The sequence below is a fragment of the Monodelphis domestica genome, chromosome 5 (assembly GCF_027887165.1).
Source record: "Monodelphis domestica isolate mMonDom1 chromosome 5, mMonDom1.pri, whole genome shotgun sequence".
Lineage (NCBI taxonomy): Eukaryota > Metazoa > Chordata > Mammalia > Didelphimorphia > Didelphidae > Monodelphis > Monodelphis domestica.
In genome coordinates this window covers 185,377,112-185,397,131 of record NC_077231.1, presented here as the reverse complement: position 1 = coordinate 185,397,131, position 20,020 = coordinate 185,377,112, and the positions used below count along the sequence as shown (strand labels likewise).

General features: G+C 33.9%; 1 protein-coding gene across 1 annotated transcript in view; it reads right to left on the bottom strand.

Moving 5' to 3' along the window:
- Positions 1-20,020, bottom strand: part of CFTR (CF transmembrane conductance regulator) — a 204,836-nt gene that overhangs the window by 160,526 nt on the left and 24,290 nt on the right. The window contains exons 2-3 of the mRNA XM_056799582.1: positions 12,299-12,409; positions 8,464-8,572 (exon numbers count right to left, since the gene is read on the bottom strand). Coding sequence (XP_056655560.1) covers positions 8,464-8,572; positions 12,299-12,409 — 220 coding nt within the window. The remainder of the gene's footprint in view (positions 1-8,463; positions 8,573-12,298; positions 12,410-20,020) is intronic.

Sequence of the window (20,020 nt, the reverse complement as noted above, 5' to 3'; positions counted from 1 at the left end):
GCTATTACTTTGGATGAGATAGAGAGATGTGGTGTAGATATCAGCACACTTGTACAGATTCAGAATGTGGTGAGTAATGAATTTTTAGTGAATAATTATTTGAGCTATCAAAAAGTAGAATGAATTACCTTAGGAGGCAGTGTTTTGCCTTTCATTAGAGGTGTTTCAAAAAAGTTTAGGTAACCATTTCTCTGGATAGTAGAAAGAGATTTAATTTTCTTGTTTGAGTTGGATTATATGGTCACTATGGGCCCTTCCACTCTAAAATTTTATAATTCTATAAATGTTGACCAGTATTAAGCAAAATTCTTTGACCTTCATTAGGCAAAAATCATTTCTATCTTCTTCTCTGGGTTATCTTTAGCAGAGTCATAGCAAAATGACATCTATTTCTCTTTCCTTTAGCTAATTCAAAATGCTCTCCTGGTGTGTTTTCAGAATCTAGTTTCCATGCAGATGAATAGTTTCTTGAGTCTTTCATGTCTTCTTCCAAACATTTCTTTTAAAAGTAATATATCTTAGAATTGATCATCATATTCTAGTTATTACCATGCCACAAATTTTTGGTTATAATTGATGGGATTATAGTGTAACACTTTCTTTTTTTACATGTTGAAATTTTTATTTAATTTAGAATATTTTTTCATGGTTTCAAGATTCATGTTCTTTCCTTGCCCTTCCCCAAACCCCTTCCCATAGCCGATTTGCAATTCCTCCGGGTTTTACATGTGTCATTGATCAAGACCCATTCCTATACCATTATTATTTGCACTAGGGTGATTATTTAGAGTCTATATTCCCATTCATATCTCCATCAACCCTTGTGATAAAGCAGTTGTTTTTCTTCTGTGTTTCTATTACAATAGTTCTTTCTCTGGCTGTAGATAGCATGCTTTCTTATAAGTCCTTCCAAATTGTCCTTGATCATTGCATTGCTGCTAGTAGAGAAGTCCATTACATTCTATTGTACCACAGTGTATCAATCTCTGTATACATTGTTCTCCTGGTTCTGCTCCTTTCACTCTGCATTAATTCCTTGAGGTCATTCCAGTTCACATGGAATTCCTCCAGTTCATTATTCCTTTTCATATCTCTCTTGATTTTGTGTTTGGATATAAAACTTTTCACTTAGTTCTGGTCTTTTCTTTACAAATACTTGGAAATTTTCTATTTTGTTGAATGCTCATACTTTCCACTGGAAGTATATAGTCAGTTTTGATGGGTAGGTGATCCTTGGTTGAAGACCCAATTTTCTTGCCTTTCTGAATATCATATTCCAAGCCTTATGGTCCTTTAGTGTGGAAGCTGCCAGATCTTGTGTAATCTTGATTGGTGCTCCTTAATATCTGAATTGTCTCTTTTTGACTTCTGGTAAAATGTTCTCCTTATCTTGGAAGCTATTGAATTTGGCAATTACATTCCTGAGGGTTGTCTTTTGAGGATTTAGTGTAGAGGGTGTTCTATGAACTCTTTCAATGTCTATTTTTGCCCTCTTGTTTAAGAACATCAGGGCAGTTTTCTTGGATGATTCTTTGTAGTATGATGTCAAGATTTCTGTTTATTTCTGGGTTTTTAGGTAGACCAATGATTCTCAAGTTGTCTCTTCTCAATCTGTTTTCCAAGTCATTCATTTTCTGAATGAGACAATTAATCTTTCCTTCTATTTTGTCAGTCAGTTTTGCGAGATCATTGGTTTCCAATTGCCCAAGTCTGGTCTTTAAAGACTGGTTTTCCGTTATAATCTTTTGATTTTCCACTATAATCTTTTGATTTTCCCTTTTGGTTTGGTCTATCCTGCTTTTCATATCTTCTAGCTGTTTGATTTTTGGTCTCCAAATGGGAGTTCCTGACTTTTAAACTGTTATTTTATTTTGGAACTATTTCCCACTTTTCTTGCCAAAACTCTTCCATTTTTCTCATAAGTTCTGATTTAAATTCTTCAAGAACTTGTGGCCAATTTCCTTTTTTTGGTTTTTGGAAGATTTGCATGCATTTATTTCTTTGTCATTTTCTGCTATTTCCTTTGTATTCTGGATTTTTTTCTCCATAAAAATTATACAAGGTCAATGCCTTCTTCTTGTTCTTCTTGGCGTTTGGAAGTTGTTTTTTCCTTGGCATTTTTTGCCATCACTATGCTGGTTTTCCTTCCCATTCCAGTCAGAAGTCTGAGTGAGGAGGGCAGGCTCTCTGTGTATGGAGCTAAGGAACATGGTTTTTGCCTGAGGCCACCTTTCAAGTCTCCCCATCTTCTAATGTGTGCCTGATCTTCTCTGTGCTATCTCTGTGCCCTAGGTCTGTGCCCTTTAGCCTGCTGGGGTCTCAATTCTAGCTGCTCTCAGGGGTAGGTCCTTAGTGGTCTTAGTCAGCTGCCAAGGACCTAAAGGTGCCCCCCCCACTCACTCATTCATTCTAGTTCTCTGGCTTTGACTTTAGGTAGGGTGGCAGAGGGTTGATCAGCTTGCATTTTGGTTGAAGGTATTTTGCTCCCTTATGGTGTGGAAATGCCCAAGTCAACATACCTTCAGTGCTGTAGCCTACTGTGGAGTCACATTGATTATATAAATTTGGTTTTGGGTTTTTTTTTGGCCTTTTGAAGTAGTCTATATCGGTAGGTTAAGAGGAGAGGAAGAGTCCTGTGTCTAGACTGCAGCCATGTTAACCCGGAAGTAGTAGTGTAACAATTTCAATTTCACTTTGTTTAATTTGACATAGAGCCATTTAAGGTTATATGTATTTTTTGTTGATATGCTTCCTAAGTATTTTTTGTATGAATTACTGTACATCTTTACCATTAGTCCTTTTTCTTTGCTAAATCTGTTGTCTATCAGGATATTTGGGCACTTTTCGCTCCCCTGTAATTTTTATTTTAAAATCTTCTATATGCAAATTTCCAGTCTAACATGTAACATAGAAGATTATGTTTGTATAATAAACTCTGTCCTTTGAAAGAACCATTACTGTTATATCTTAATCTATGTTCCCCCAAAATTAAATATTATTCTTTGGTACCCCATATTCATTCCTGATGACTTCTTTTCTATTCTGAAGTCTTTGCCTTCAAGTATTGTGTGATGACATCCTTCTAAAACTTGTATTGACACCATCTATGCTCCCAAATGATAAACTTTGTTGTTCCTAATACAACAAAAATGAAGTGAATTTACCTATAAACAAATTGAGGAGGTACATTGTTTATGGTATGGATATTATTACTTATCTATGGAAACATGTGTATGTTCTTCACCTGTTTTGAAATTTTTACTTATTCTGTTATTTTTTCCACTGTCGGTTGAGATTCAAAATGAGCTGTTTACATTTTATTTTAATTCAATAAAATCATGTTGTTTTGTTCAGCTTGGCTGTTGTTTTGTTGAAACTATGAATCAAACCTTTTAATATTTCCATGAAGCAGGTTATATCTGTTAATTTTCAAATAAGCTGGTCCTTTTGACTCTTAAATGTATATGTGGGGATGTATTGCAATGAGGTGGTATGATAGAGAGGAGTAGTATATGACTACTCTTTCTAAGCAAAGGGACAAAACCTTTATTGAAAAAGAGACTTAGGGGATTTGGTTAAATCATTTGTCCCATGTACAAAGTAATTTATAGCACATTCATTCTCACTATAACATGAAAAGCCTGAGAGTGATATGTGGTTCTGTGACCTTTTCCTACTTTATAATATCTGTGGCTACATGTATATACATGCCTGCATGCCTGCCAGACTCTCACAATCTCTCTAGGATGGGAGTAAATAATGAACAAGGATCCATGAAAATGAACTTGATTGTCCAGAACTTCCAACAAGGGCTAACGATGTTCTAGGTACCCTTCCCCCATGACCTATACATGGACCCCCAACATACCAGGAGACAGCAGAGTATAGAGAATGGGGCACAGAATTTAATGTCAAGAAGACCTAGATTCAAATCCACACTCAGACACTTGCTGGTTGTGTGACCTAGAGCAAGTCACTTAACCATTCCAGACTCCAATTTCTTCAACTATAAAATGGTTTAATGCAATGGTCTCTAAAGTTTCTTCCTGCTCAAAATCTATAATCCTATAGAAATATGATAGGGTAGAGAAGAATCTTAAGACAGTAAAGGAGACACAAAAAATGGGGGGAGAGCAAAGAAGGTGCTTTCTTCTCACACCTCCATCTTGTTAAACCAGAATCAAGGACCCTACATCTAGAGCTTCAAGATGATTTAATGTCTGATTTCCCTATAGTATATTTAAAACTAATATAATATTTGACTATATTCAAAGCTATTATGTATTAAAATAAGGAGAAACTATTATGAACTAAAATAGGAGTTTTATAGTTTGTTCTTATTCAATTAATCAACAATTATATCATGCAAAATTCAAGTAAAACAGAGACTGTAATTTGAATTTTTGGATATTTCATAAGGACAGCCTTTCTCTGCATATAGGTATCAATATGTACTTGGAGAAGTTAAGGCAAATTATTACTCTTGGAAAATGATACTAAGTTTAAGGGCATGTATTTTGTTTCATTTCTCAAAATCACATATTATCAGTCACTGTAGAAGGCAGGTTTTAGATATACTAGTGATGTTTCTATATGTCTAACAAGAAGTAATAGAATGCAGAGTCATATTACAGAGAAAAAGTGAAATGGAAACACCCTAAGGGTAGAGATGGCTTTGTTTTTGCCAGCCATCCAATGCAGCTGAGGAAGTCTCCAGGTGTAACGACCTTTCGTGCCACTGGACCCAGGCTTCCAACACCGAGAGATTGGGACTGTCTCTGTGCAATGACTCTTCCACTTAAATCTCTTTCACGCACAAGTGTCTTTGTGCAAATGCACAAGACAATCGTCATTCTCAGTTACCGAGAGACTACTATCAGTGTATCCCTAGCACCTACTATAGTGCTTAGGGCACAGATGACACTTACAAAAAGTTTTTTGAATGTAAAGGAACAGGTTATTCCAGAATTTATAATTTCCAAGTCTCATCACAGTCACTATTTCTCCTTTAATCAAAACACTCTATCTCCATCAGTAGGTAAGAGGAAATGACATTGAATACCATTGCAACAGAACTACCTAAAATTCCCACGCTCCTTTATCCTCTTAGATTTTTCAATAGGTTTAATTAAGGGAGAGAATCTTAGTCAGAATGTGTAGACATGTCAGAATTTATTGACAAGCAAGAAAGTATTTTCTGAAAACAATGCAAATTACTAATATTGTTATCAGTCTTCCACCAAAGTCCTACTCTAAAGCCTTGCTGAGGTTTAAAGGTGATCTGGGATTCCTGAAATTTGTCAGAGGACCACTCGTTCTATCAGATCCTACTCAGTTTGAAAAGATTCAAGTATGGGGCTGAATATGTGTTGCTAAACTGCCAGCCTACCTAAGTTTAGAGTGGCTTAACACCAGGAATCTGACTGACTACCAAGTGGTAATGTTTTCTGGACTCTGTAACTCACATATAGGCTATCATTGAGAGAAATGACCATTAAGAATTTGAGATCTATGGCAATGGAAGGCAAAACTACACCAAAAGAAGAGTGAATTTGCCATAATAAACTATTTTTATGAAGTAGCTAGGTGGAACAATGGATAAATAACTGAACCTAGAGTCAGGAAGATCTGAGTTTAAATTCAGATTAAGATTCTTAGCTGTGTAATTACAGACAACTTACTTAACTTCTGTCTGTCTCAGTCTCCATATCTGAAAATGGAAGAAATGATAACACTGATCTACCAGGGTTATTGATTATAAAATGAGATTATATTTGTTAAGGACTTTGCCAACCTCAAAGCAACACATAAATTTGTTGTTGTTCAGTCATTTTTCAGTTGTGTCCAACTCTTCATGACCCCATTTGGAGATTTCTTGGAAAAAAATATTGGAGCAGTTTGTTATTTTCTTCATCTCATTTTACAGAAAACTGAGGCAAACAAGGTTAAGTGACTTGCCCAGGGTCACACAGCTAGTACGTGTCTGAGGCCAGATTTAAACTCAGAAAGATTAGTCTTTCTGAGACTCTAGACCTAGCCTTCTATCCACTGTACCATTTAGCTGCCCTACTAGATAAATATTAGCTATTATTATTTATCACCATCATATTCCTCCATCAGTTAGCTTGCATAATAAAAACTAGCTTGTCTTCTCTAAAAAGTTTGTCATTCAACCCTCATTTCCAGTTTCTTAATTAAGTAATGAAAGACTGACAGGTTCCCAGGGGAAACCTTAATTGTTTGAGATAACATGGTGGGAATATTATTGGTCTGGCTGTCAACAAGGTTGAAGGAAACTAAGTGTGGATTTCATGGTAATATACCATAGCTAATATAGCATGAGATGCTATCAATATGTCAATGATGCAAGTTCTGTCATGATGGCAATTTCCTTTATCAACCTTCCCAGGGCCAGGCATAAATAATGCAATATTATTTATCAGTGCTGAAACCAAAAGTGAACTGCCACTACCACAGCTGTGAGCTTCAGAGGCAATCAGAAAATGAATGTATTCATTCTTTTTTTTATTTGTTTCAAATTCTGCAGCAGCAGAGTTATAAGAATTTCAAGCAGTACTTAGGAAGTAATAGACTTGAAAATAAAATTTTCAACAGCAATGAGGAATAAAGACTCCCTCCTCCTCCACCTTGCCCCCTGACAGCCCACCTACCACACCCCCAACACAAGCATCCATCAAGGTTTTTAAATTTTCAACCTCTTTTCCTTCAAAACAAATGAAGACAAGAAACTACTGTTCTTTGAGTCATACAGTAGAGTTATCTTTTAGAAATCGTGTTTTAAGTTTTACAGTTGAAGAAACCAAGATAAACAGAGATTAAATGATTTGCCCAGGGTCACACAGCAATATATGTCTAAAGCTGAATCTGAACTTGGAATTTTTTGATTCCAGGTCCAGCACTTTATTCACTATGCCACTAGCTGCCTTTCAGATAATTATCTAATGTTGCCTGACTATGAAACATGGTGGTATAGCAGGAAAGCATATTTACTCTAGAGTCAGAATACCTGGTATCAAATATCACATCTATTTATTACTACCTATAAATGACCTCAGGTAGGTCAATTAAGCTTGATGGGCCACAATTTCCACATCTGCAGATTGGGTAGATTCGGCCACATGATCTCTAAAATTTCCTTCTAGCTCTAAAGAGGGGCCATGAAGACCATTATTAAGTACAAAGTAGCAGCACACAGAGTACTTGAAATATTTTACACAGCTCTAATTTTACACCAAATATTTCACATAGCTCTAAGTCTAAACGTGGTTGCAAGAATTGAAATCATATAGCAAGTCAGTAGCAAAGTCTAGTCCCAAGCTCAGGTTTTCAGAAACTCGCCAAGAGTAGATTTTTTATTCAGTTGTTTCAGTAAAGTCTGATTCTTTGTGACCCCATTTGGGATTTTCTTGGCAAAGAGACTGTAATGGCTTGCTATTTTCTTCTCTGGCTCATTTTATAGATGAGGAAACTAAGAGAAACAGGATTAAATGACTTACCCAAGGTCACAAGGCTAGTAAATATCTGAGGCCAGATTTGAACTCACAGAAGATGAGTCTTCTTGACTTCAGGTTTGATGCTTTATCTCCTACACTACCTAGCTGTCCCTAAAGAGCAGAAAGACTAAGGCAAAATTTCCCTTTATGCTACTTCTGCTATTCAGAACCCTGCAGAGTAAAAGCAACATTTAATACATGGCACAGAGCAAACCATGAACTAATAACAGAAAGGAGACTTTTTTTTTGGAAGAAGCAATCAGTGCATCAACTGTTAAGTTTAATTTGTTCTTTGCAATTCACGTAAGAATGGAAAGCACGCTTGCTCTGGAATATGCTCCAGAACAGGGTAAAATATGTGGAGTTGAGTGTTGAGTACTCTGCTGCTAACTTGTACTTGTATTGGTTTTCATGGCCCCTCTTGCAACATAGATCAGAGCTAGAAGGTATCCAGAGATCATATAGTCCAATCTACCCATTCTGCAGATAAGGAAATGGTGGCCCAGTCAAATATATATAATTAAAATTTTCATTCCTTATTGGCAGAAATTTAAGGTTCCTTCCTGGCCACAGTAGTTAAAAGGGGTTTTTTTCCCCCTTACATATTACTGAATAGAACCAAAACCAAAATGTTGCCTTATCATATCAGTCCCATTATAATAAATCTAGAAAGATAAAATGTTGGATTTGGGAGGGTCTGGATTCAAATTCAGCCACAGACACGTAATAGCTTTGCGACTCTGGGCAGTGATTTAACCTGCGTCATCCTCAGGTTACTTTTCTGTAATATAGGGATAATAATAGCACCAACCTCACAAGGTTACTCTGGGGAAACTAACACATGCAAAGTATTTGGCAACTCAAGGCATTATAGAAATGCTAGCTATTATAATTACAGAGATCAGGATCATTTATATGTGTGTGTTGAATTTCTTTGCAGAATTCTTACCCCTAAGTATAATATGATTCCATGAAACACAAATCTCCAGAAAAAACATCGTCTAATGGCATTAATGAGTTTGGGTTTTTTCTTTGATGCCAGCTCTCTGTCCCATTCCCTGAAAAAAAACACACACACACACACACACAAAAAAAACCAAGACCATTAGGTTGGAAGCCCAAATGTTTGAGTTGTTATGTTTACTTAACATAGTTTGATTCACTCAAGTATATCCAAGGAGATTTAGTCAAATTGGCTTAAGAAATAAAAAACACTTGTTGAGACCCCAAAGACCTAATGCTCACTGACTTGATATCTCAATAAAAGTTCAAATTTTGTTCAGTCACATATTTGGCACATTTAAATGCCTCCCCATATATCATCCTGCTGGGAGTTGATTCATGAAAAGGTCACATTGTACGTTTTAAAGGCAAGCACTGTACTAACACCAAAAATAATGGACAAAAGGTTTTAGGAGTTCTTCAGAAAGAAGAAAACCAAAGGAAAAAGAAAAGATATTCTAAAATACAGATTTCAAAATTGGGCAAATTTAGAAAAAAATCATTTACCTAGAATTCATCATTTAGGCAACTTAAACCTAATAAGCTGTAAAGTTAGAAAGTTGAACTCTTTAAACTTAATTTTCTTTTTTTTTTGGTCTGGATTTGAGATTCCATCTAAGCAGTCTTCCTCACTGGGAACTATGAACTTAAAATTATGAATTTATCTATAGTTACCAGTCTGGGAATTGGTATAAGGAGTTTCCAGTGAAGGAAAATATTAGATATTCTAAATTGCACTGAATCCTACCTTGTGTCATAAACAAACTCATATATGCCTACATAAATAAACAAAACACTCAAAAGTTGCATCCCTGACAGGACATACCACATTCCTTACCCATAGTCCCTCTACTCTCTAATGAACAAATAGAGAGGTGTTTCATCATCAATCACTGGAGCACTTAAAAAGACCCATTTGCCAATCTATTAATTTGCTAACTCACACATAGCACAAGAATCCCTCAACTTGAAAGTTTATTGTTCTATGATATGAATGAAAGTGGTTTCACAGTTAACTGACTATTTGTAGTACCATAGAACCGTGCCCTGTAGGCTCTCTACAATTAGTGACAATCAGTCAACTCTTTTGTCACATATAAATGATCATGGTTTCAGCATATATCATGGTCTAACATATGAAAGACAGGTTGGCTCATACAGCTTGTGAAAACAATGATTTTTCATTTAAATCTTTTTATTCAAATAGGATTCCTCCTGGAAGATTTTAACTGAATTACTTCAAAACCACTCATTTCTTCACTGTGGTAAATTACCCTGAGTTCTCAAAGGCTTGCAATTTCTAGTCTTAAAAAAAGTTGTCTATGGAGCACTAAGAGGTTAAGGCACTTAAACAAAGTCCTACAATTAATATGTATTAACAGGGTAAACTTCAACCTAAAGCTCTGTGAACTTTTCTAACTTTCTCCATACTGTCTCTTTTCTTAATTTTGTATTAGATATGGTTTGTAAAGTGAAAAACTTAGAATTGTAAACAAGTTCAGCTTAGGGAAATTCATCACATCTTTTTTTTTGCATGTATCTTTTCTTAAAGTAGTAGGATATTTCTAAAGACTATTCAACCATTTTGGAGAGCAATCTGGAATTATGCTTAGAGTTTAAAAAAAAACTGTATACCTTTGATCCAGCAATACCACTATTAGGTTTATTTCCTAAAAGGACCAGTCAAAAAGGAAAGGAACCTCTATGTTCTAAAATATCTATAGCAGCTCTCTTTGTGACAGCAAAGAATTGGAAATTGAGGGGCTATCCATCAAGTGAGTAATGGCTAAACAATTTGTGGCATGTGGTTATGACAGAATGCTACTGTGGTATAAGGAATGATGAGCAGGTTAATTTAAAAAGAAAACTTGGAAAGACCTACATGAAATTAAGAAGTGAAACAAGCAGAATCAAGAGAACATTATACACAGCAACAGCAATATTGTTTTAAGAATGACTTGAATATGACAACCTCCAGAGAAAGAATTGGTAATTAGAAACATGCAGGAAATAGTTTTAGAAATATATAAATTTATATATATGTATACATATATATCAAGTGATGCCTTCTCTAGTGTGAGGAGGAAAGGGAGTCATTACCTGGGAATTTTAATGTAACAAATAAATTACTTAATTTAAAAAAGAATATCAGTATATACTATTCTCTAATTATACAGAAGTCAAGCACACATAAACATTCATAGGCAGTTTCAAAATAGAAAATAGTTCTGCTTTTTGTAAACTGGCATGCCTATTAATGTCACATTATAAAGGCATAACTCTCATTAGAAGATTTAAAGTCAAGCAAGATGTCTGTATGCAAGGAATAATTCTACACAGGGATCCTGGAGTAAATCCTGTGTTCAACCCAGCCTCATGCTTTCCATACTTCCTGGGCAAGTGTCCAGACTGTTATCAATTGAAACTCTAGAAAGGCGAGAGGCAGGCAAAAGGCCAGGCTCTCTCTGAGGATCCAGGGACAAAATTCAAGAACAGGAAAGCCCAGTGGCCCTTTCAGTGGCCATCTAGTTCAACCCACCCATGCACTGGGAATCATGTATTGCTTCTCATAAAGAGACTACAGTGCAGGTAAAAAGTTAAGGTTATAAAGGGCTTAACAAAAATCATTAGGAAGTGGTCATTCAGCCTAATCAAGCACGAATAAGAATAAAAAGAAGATAGAAAGGTCATGAATTAAGAATAGCAGGCAAAAGATGGATCAATAAGATGGTATAATAGAACCCTCAAGATATTTAATACAATGGAGACCTATATGAGGTAGATAGTCTTTTGAAGACTTATGGGGAAAAGTGATTAAGAATTATACAGAATGAGGCTTGGGAAGATTATGATCTACTTCAGCAAGGGTAGTCTGCCCCAACTCAATAAAATCATAATTCTATCCATTTATTAAGAAGCAATAGCACAAGAAAAAAATTACTGAAATTCTTTACCATAGTAAACATTACTTCTTCATTTTTTTAATAGCTTGTTACATCAAAAAGACCTGGCAATTAAAATAAAATGAATTCTTGTTCTACATTAAAAATTTTAAAGTGGACCTTAGAATAGTGGCTTCATAATGAAATCCAATATGTTTTTTACAGGATCCAAGTCTATTTTTTAAAGTAAATTTTCAGAATTTCTCAGCAGAGGTAGTATGGTCAAACTAGTTCAGGGCTGTCAAACTCAAAAAGAAATAGATTCCTACAGGCAACAACTACTTAGAAAACCACAAATTAACATTATCTGTGTTGCATTTTTTATCATTTTGTTAAGCATCTCCCAGTTATCCAATTACATTCTGGTGCCACTCATTGCGAGCTACAAGTTTGATACCTCTGGTTCCAGTAGTATATAATGGACTAGGTTTGGAATCAGGAGAACATGGGTTCAAATTCTGCTTCCAATTATCACCATATATGTTGTCTCTATGCATATTACTAAATCACCTTCAGTGCTTCAGGTCATTGCCTCAGATATCTCAAGGGTATTCCTAGTCTCATCTGTTAATGAAATCAATTCCATTTGGTGAGGAAATCTTGGATCTTTTGAGTATTTAGAAGTTCTTAGAATCCAAAAAGAATTATTTTTTCATTTTGGAAGCTTTAAGGAATTTTTAAAAATTTCATTCTTTCCAATGGACAATACTTGTATCAATTAAAGTAAAATATTTAAATTAACATTTCTCTGAAAATTACTTAATCAATTTTATTCTTTCAAAAATAGCATGTCAAGTAATTTTTACTCTTTAACTATAAAATACATACATATGGTCATACCTTTCTAACTTTTCAGATAGATTGTCTGCAGAGTTAGATGAGGGAATTTGATATATGTCTGACAATTCCAAGCGTTTTCTGAAACCTTTACTCAAAATTGGTCTAGTCCAACTGAAAAATAAAATAAGATAGAAAGAAATATTAATTTCAGTATGGTAACAATGAGTTATGTAATAAAAATGTATGTATTTATAAATAGAATTACAAGTCTACCTAATATTCTTCAAGCATACTATCAACTAACTCCCCCAAGATAGAAGAAGAATTCTAATAACAATTTTACTTCAGACTCCAAAAACCCTTTTACAGATAAAATCTCATTAAACATCACAAGATCCCTTATCATGCATTTAATTTTCTTGGCTCTGTGTCCTCCATGAATTTTTAAATAATTAATGATATGTAGCTTGAGGTTTTATGAATAGTAATGCATTACCTAGTTTCAATTAATTGTCTTATCTGACAAAGCTAAATTCTTAGAAGCCAGAGAGCATGACTTTTATATGGGTTTTTTTGTTTTGTTTTGCTTTGTTTTTACCTATACCTCCAGCACTGAAAAGAGTACCATGCACCAGCAGGCATTCAGGAACAATGCCTTTATGACAGTAATTAATTAAATAAAATAAGCCTTAAACCAGGCAGGATTTCACAAGATTTTAACCCTTAAAATCTTAGAAGGACAATGAGCTAGGCTTGTCCCTGAACAAGAGGAAGAGAACAGGCAGAATTGTTTTTAGGAAATTGTAAAACTCCTTTTCTCTTGTACTTAGGTCCAAGTTTCTTAGGCAAGGAAACGTCTTCTTATTTTTTCAATACTATTTACTGTTTCTGTATGGCAGCAGCAAGACATGGAACACCACTGTACTGAGGACAATGGAGAGACTCATGGTGGGTATGAGCAGGATACAAAAGTTATCTGGACACAAAAGTTAGCTGGGTATCCAGCAGAACCTAAGTTCCTTAAGGCAGATACTTTTCTATGCTTTGGCTTTGAATTCCCATCATCTGGCGCGTGCTACCAAGTACAGGGAAACCACAATAAATACTTCTGAGTTGAATACAAAGAAAAATGTCCCAGAAATTCTCTGTGTATGAAACCATCCAACACTTGTTTCAAGAAGAACTTCACATGCCTTTGGATCTGGATATTGACCTTCTGATTCCCACCGCCCCCCTCCCCCGACCTTTTTTTTATCATAAGGGATGCCCTTTCCTATAATACCCTTCTTTTGACTTAGAATTTTAAGCACTATGTTCATTGCCTGGAACATAGTAGATACTAAATACATTCTAGCTGACTGACTATTTATTGTGACATTTGGATTATTGTGTGCATAATGTATAAAAATACATGCTAGCTTACAAAGAAAAAGGAGGTAATGTTTTGGTAATATTAGAGACAAAACAACAATACTGAAAAAACTCAAACTCAAAAAGTATAAACACTGGCATGGAAAGAGGGAAAACGACAACTGTAAAAAAGGCAAAATTCTAAAATTGGAGAAGATAGCTATGGGCCTGAGTCTCTTAAACCACAGAAATAAATGATTTATATTTAGATTTATGATTTAGAACTTGAAAGGATTTTAGACATTATTTATTCTTTTTTTATATATACATACTAACAGGTAAAAAGGGATTTGGAAGGGGAATCAGGGAGTGACATTTCTTTTTTTTTATTTTAAACATTATTTTTTATTTGGTCATTTCCAAACATTATTCACTGGAAACAAAGATCATTTTCTTTTCCTCCCCGCCCCCCCTCCCACCACCTTTCCCTCTCCCATAGCCGACACACGATTCGACATTATTTATTCTAACCCTAATATTTTAAGGGTTTAGGAGGTGGTGAATTGGCTAAGTGGCTAGAGTTCTGGGCCTGGAGGCAGAAAGATCTGAGCTCAGATGTGACCTTAGACACTTTATAGCTATATGACCCGAGACAAGTCATAACTGGTTGCCTGACAAAAGGATCCATTGGATACACTGGAAAAAAAAAAGGAATGGCAAACCACTCCAGTTTATTTGCCAAGGATACCCCATAAATGACTCTGGTCAATGAGAACACAAAGAGTCAGACATGACTAAACAACAACAACAAAATATGCTTTTTTTAATTAAGGAACTGAAGCTAGGTAAATGAAGTAACTTGTCCAAGATCACATAGATAGTAAGCAGTAGAACTGGGATTCAAACTCATGTTCACAGGTACCAAATCCAGGGCTTTTCCCCTCTATATCATAAGATGAAAAATTTTCTTATATCTGCCCAATAGATCCTATTCTGTGACTGTTAGGCACCAAGTTTGTTTTTACCTTATATTTTCTCATTATGTTAAGTAAATTAATATATCTTTTATGATCACCAAATAAATTTATGATAGTTTCTAAAATTAAAAAATTGGTTTGATAAATCCCTCAGAAATATATCTTTACAAAATCAATAAACATGAAATCTGTTCAAATCAATAAGCATCTATTGAACTCTTAGTTTATAGAACACTCAGGCTTAGCAAGTATGAAAGAAATATCTAAAGAGTTCAAGAGACCATTATTCTCAAGAATTGTTTACAACTCTCCCCCTTTCCTTTTAGGGCCATATCTAAAATCATTACTTCCTTTTTTTCTTTTAGAGCAAAAAAACCCTTTTTGTGCTATGTGCCTTCTTGACATTCTGGTGAAACTTATGCACCCCTTCTCAGAATAATGTTTTTAAATGAAAAAACAAAATTCTTAGAATTAAGAAGGAAACCAATTACATTGAATGCAGTTATTCATTTTTTAAAATCTCTGCTTTAGAGCCATCTCTCAGATTGTAAAAGTAATTCTATGCATGTGACTAGGGTAAATTTCTCACTCATTTCAGAATAAGTTGGTTTGGGGGGAGTTAATAAAACCTTTCTGCATCCTCTGAACCTTCATTACATACCATGTTGTATCATACACTGAGATTCTGTACAAAATGAGTTTCCCAACAACAAATGAAGCTGAAATGTTCCAATATGAATGCAGAGAATAAAATTAAGTCCACTATCTAAAGGGCTTGAAGTCCCTCAGTGCTACAACTGGACATGTCAACACAAATAAGTTTATATTCATAACCTCCAGAAGGGTCTTGGAGCAAAGGAAATCATTCAAAAGCTGGCATCAAATCCACCAAAGGCTGCTCCACAAGAAAATATACCAAAAGTGCTGGGAATCCTTACCATCATAATATCTTCATAACATAGGACAACTTCTTGCTGACTTTGATAAGGATTGAACTTGATCAAGGGAGATTTCTGCACCCTCACAGAAGATAGGAACATCTTATATTAAGCCTCAATATAGTTTGATAAGTACTAGAAATGGGCATTTTCACACAAATGTTTTTTTTTTCTGTGAAAATTTTAGTTATTTAGTTAGTTATTAGTTCATTATTAGGGTAACCCAAAATCTGAACAATTTTGACAAAGTTGTAAAGATTTAGATAAATCTTTGTATTATAACCATAGTACATCTTGGCATTGAAATGGATACAGAACCACTTATATGCCCCAAAATGCATCTATTCCTAGATAGTATGATTTCCAATAGTTTTTTAATAGTAGGGTAAAAATACCATCTCTGTGGCAGATTCCTACATCTTTCCCCATTTCTTTTCTTCTCTTCTTTCTCTATCCCTAATACAATCCATGTATTCTTTTACATTAAGCTATTATATATTGACCATAGGGATGAGAATTTGTTTTCTGAGGAATGGGGTTATTTTGTAAAGTTCTGGCTATTCACAATGAAAATTCTAGCTAACTACTAACTAGTAGGTAGAATTATAGTGCATAATTATAGATATTTCCAAAAATTACAATTTTGCTCTTTCTTTGAGTTTTAAATTGACTTGGGAATAAAAATGAATCTTGAATAAAACTGTTTTCTTAATCAATACAATTTACAGATTGTTTGGAGAAAATGCAATCTTGGTTGATGGAAAATTGCTTTTGTAATCTGAACTATAGGAAACCTAATGCTCCTGAAGGAATTCTGCTTTTATTCATATAGCTTAACTCTTTTAAAAAATTAAGTTAGTTTGTTTGTTGCATTAAAATAACTAGTTATGTCCCTCTCTCCCTTCCTACCCTCCCCCATTAGCTACCTTTTTTAAAGTTTAAAATTTTCCAATTATAAACATTCTAGAATTTTGAACTGCCTAAACATGGGTTCCTTTAAAAGAAACAATGGAATTTTATAATTATTTGATATTTGAAATTTGAATGTACTAATCCACTTGAGAAAATATTAGCATTTTCACCTACTGGAATTTAAGATAAAGGTTAACTATCAGATTTGTCTTGCTTCAAACTGATTTAGTTTATGTGAAACAATCATGCTTTTAGTGTATTTACATTTTTCTTAGGATGCCAATGACCTTTTACAAATTGATACTAAGCAAATTTAAAATAACAGCATGCAAGCATTCCCAACCATGGCCAGATTAATACATTAAAGGTTAATGCCCTTTATTTATGCATGGATACTCAAAATTCGAGCAATTGAGCAGAAACTCTCCCAGGCTACTTTGTGTAGATAGAGGTAAAGCACATAGGTAATTACTCATCCAATGAATTTGTTGTGAACTTTAAAAAGTGTTCAGTCAATGTCGATAGTTCAGAGAAGATAGTTTTCTAGGTGGCTAAAGAAGGGAAGAATAGTGTCATTTTGATTCACTGAATGACAGTGAAAAACCTCCATTTTGCTTTGTCTACATTATTCTTTTAGGTAGACTGGAGGGAAGCTATAATTTAGTCATCATTATGCCAAGTCACAGAACCACTACAAATTTACAAATTTTTAAATGTAAGCATGAGATTTTTCTAAATGAATTTGTGGGCACCTTATTCACTGAATTTTAGATTTGATAATACTTGATTATAAGTAGGTATCAACTAAAATATTACAGGAACAGAGGCTAACAAAAATCCAAGAGACTAAGTATAAAGGCCCCAAATTAAGAGTAAGGTAGTAATTCCCAACTTGCTATTTAAAAACCAAGTAATTTCAGAAATCCCATGAAATATCCATTATCTTCAGAAAGAGCAAAACCCAGTCCTTGGGCTATCAATTCAACATGTTGTCTACAATCCGTACATCAATATTATTCAAGCTTCAATATGAGATATGACAACAAAGTGACCTTATTGACTACTCTGTGATTATTAATGTCAAACATATAACAAAGAAACTGGATCATCAAAGGAGTTAACCACTATGATGGAAAAGATGTAAAGCAGAGTTCAAATTGAAGACAAATTTCCCTTAGATGATGAGGCTCTTCAAATGTTACTGTCTCTGAGTGACAGAATGTTGGCTGCATCAAGCTATAAATGCATAATGTCTATTGAGTTATTGATATATAGATATAGACATATACAGCTATATATCATATCCATATATATGCATACCTCTATATGTCTACATCAATATTAACATGTCCAAGATCTATATTTGTATGAATTTGGATATGTATATATATATGAAAAATATATATGAATAAAAATTGTAGAAGAGCTCTATAATTAATCTATCCAACATCAAGTCAAAATCTGGACAATAGTCATTTTTCATTCACTTCATTTTTTCCTATGTGGTATCTAAATGCATGAGTGTTTTTCTTTAATAATATCTAAGGGCCTCCATGATATTCTATAACCCAATTTATCCTGGTTTTAATGTATGACTGCAAATTTGACATACTATAGTTTACAAATAGGACAAGTAGAAGGCATAGTGCATAAAGCACTATACCTGGAGTCAGTAAGACCTGAGTTAAAAATCTAGCCTCATATATTTACTAGTTGTGTGATCCTGGGCAAGTCACTTAACTTTGCCTCAGTTTCCCCATCGGTAAAATGAGCTGAAGAAGGAAATGGCAAACCACTCAGTATCTTTGCCAAGAAAGCATCTAAAGGGATTTTGAAGAGTCAAACGTGCCTGAAAACAATTAACAAACAACAATAAATAATATGCAAGAAATCATAAATTATAAGGAGTCTAGAAATCTGCTTGTTAACTTTGCAATTGTCAAAGTACAGAGGGTCATTTCTGACAATTTTGCAGAGGGACTCAGACTTCCTAATTAAGCCACTCCCTTAAAGAAGATTAATATAGTTGACTTACATATAAAATAGAAAAACAAAATAATGTGGTTTGTTTATTCAACTACCTTTAGTTAAAACCAAGAACTTGAATGATACACAACTTAAAAAATGAATTTAAGGTATCTATCACTAACTTGAGCTTTCTTATTAAATCTTCCCTTCATTTTATATTTTATATTCTTTTAACACTGTGATTAAGACTGCCAACAAACTTTACAAATGACTAGCAAATTTTTGTTGTCCCTCCTTAAAGTTAAAAATAGAAGTTCAGTTTATTTTTAGTAGGGCATGTTTGTTAGGAATAGCCTAAATTATTCTTTAATTGTTAAAATATACAACAAAAACTATGTATATGTACATATATATCTTCATAAAATATTTGTAATCCTTATGGATTTACCACAAAATTTTCTAAGTTCTTTATGCCATAACTATTAGTTATTCCTTCATATTTAATTTTATATGCATGATAACCAGTTATATAACATTTTATGAAAAAATAGAACTGTCAATAATCTAAGTCCTTATCTAACAAATATGTGACCAATTAACTTTTTTAATTCATTAAACCTTTTTCTCATATTTTCACACAAGTAAACAAATAAAACTATATGAAAAGTTTATGTTTTCAGATATGTCTAGCATTCAGTAATATACTGGGATCATAAAAATATGGAATTACTCCTTATAATGTGTTCACTTAATAAATCCTTCATTTCAAAATATTAATAGTGTATAACTTTACAAAATACTTTATGTGCATAATATCCTTTGATTTTCACAAGAATCCTTGGAGATTGATAGTAAAGCTACTATTATCCTCATTTTATTGACAACAATGAAATTACTTGCTAAAGGTCATCCAACAGTAAGAGGCTTAGTTTAGTCAAACCTCAATCTCCTGACTCCAAATCAAGAGTTCTTATTATTCTCTCATGTTACCTCTTCCTGGAAGATTACTTATGACTGATCATATGATATATATATATATATATTTGAAAACTTATATTCTTTAGTGCCTCCTACTTGCAAGGCACTCTTCTAGGTCTTGGAAATACAAAGAGAAATGATAAAAAATGAGAAGATAATTATTATTTCCTACATTGAAGAACATGGATGAATATGATTATTTTATAAAGAATAACTGTGGTACAACATTTAAAAACATAAACTGAGACTGTTTTCTTCAGCCTGAATGAAGTTAGTGAATTAGTAGAGTGATAAGAAAGCAGATTAATATCAAGATGAGGATATCTTAGACTTGTATTTTGACATTTCTCAATAAACAGGTAAAATACCGATTAGGTCTTCCTGCAAAATTCCTGTTCCATCTGCAAGACTGCTCTGGGCAGAACCCTATTCTACAAACCAAAGAAATGTGTAATTACTAGAAGTTAAAAGGATCGAAACACTGCCATGAACTCATAAGGAATAAAGTTATTGCAAAACAAAGCTTATAGAACCTCAGATAGAGAAAGACCAAGCTACATCTCTCCAAGAATCCCCTCTATACTATAGGAGGTCAAAAAGAGCAATAGTTATAGTATAGTAGCTTACAGTTTTCAAAGTACTATTACTTATATTATTTA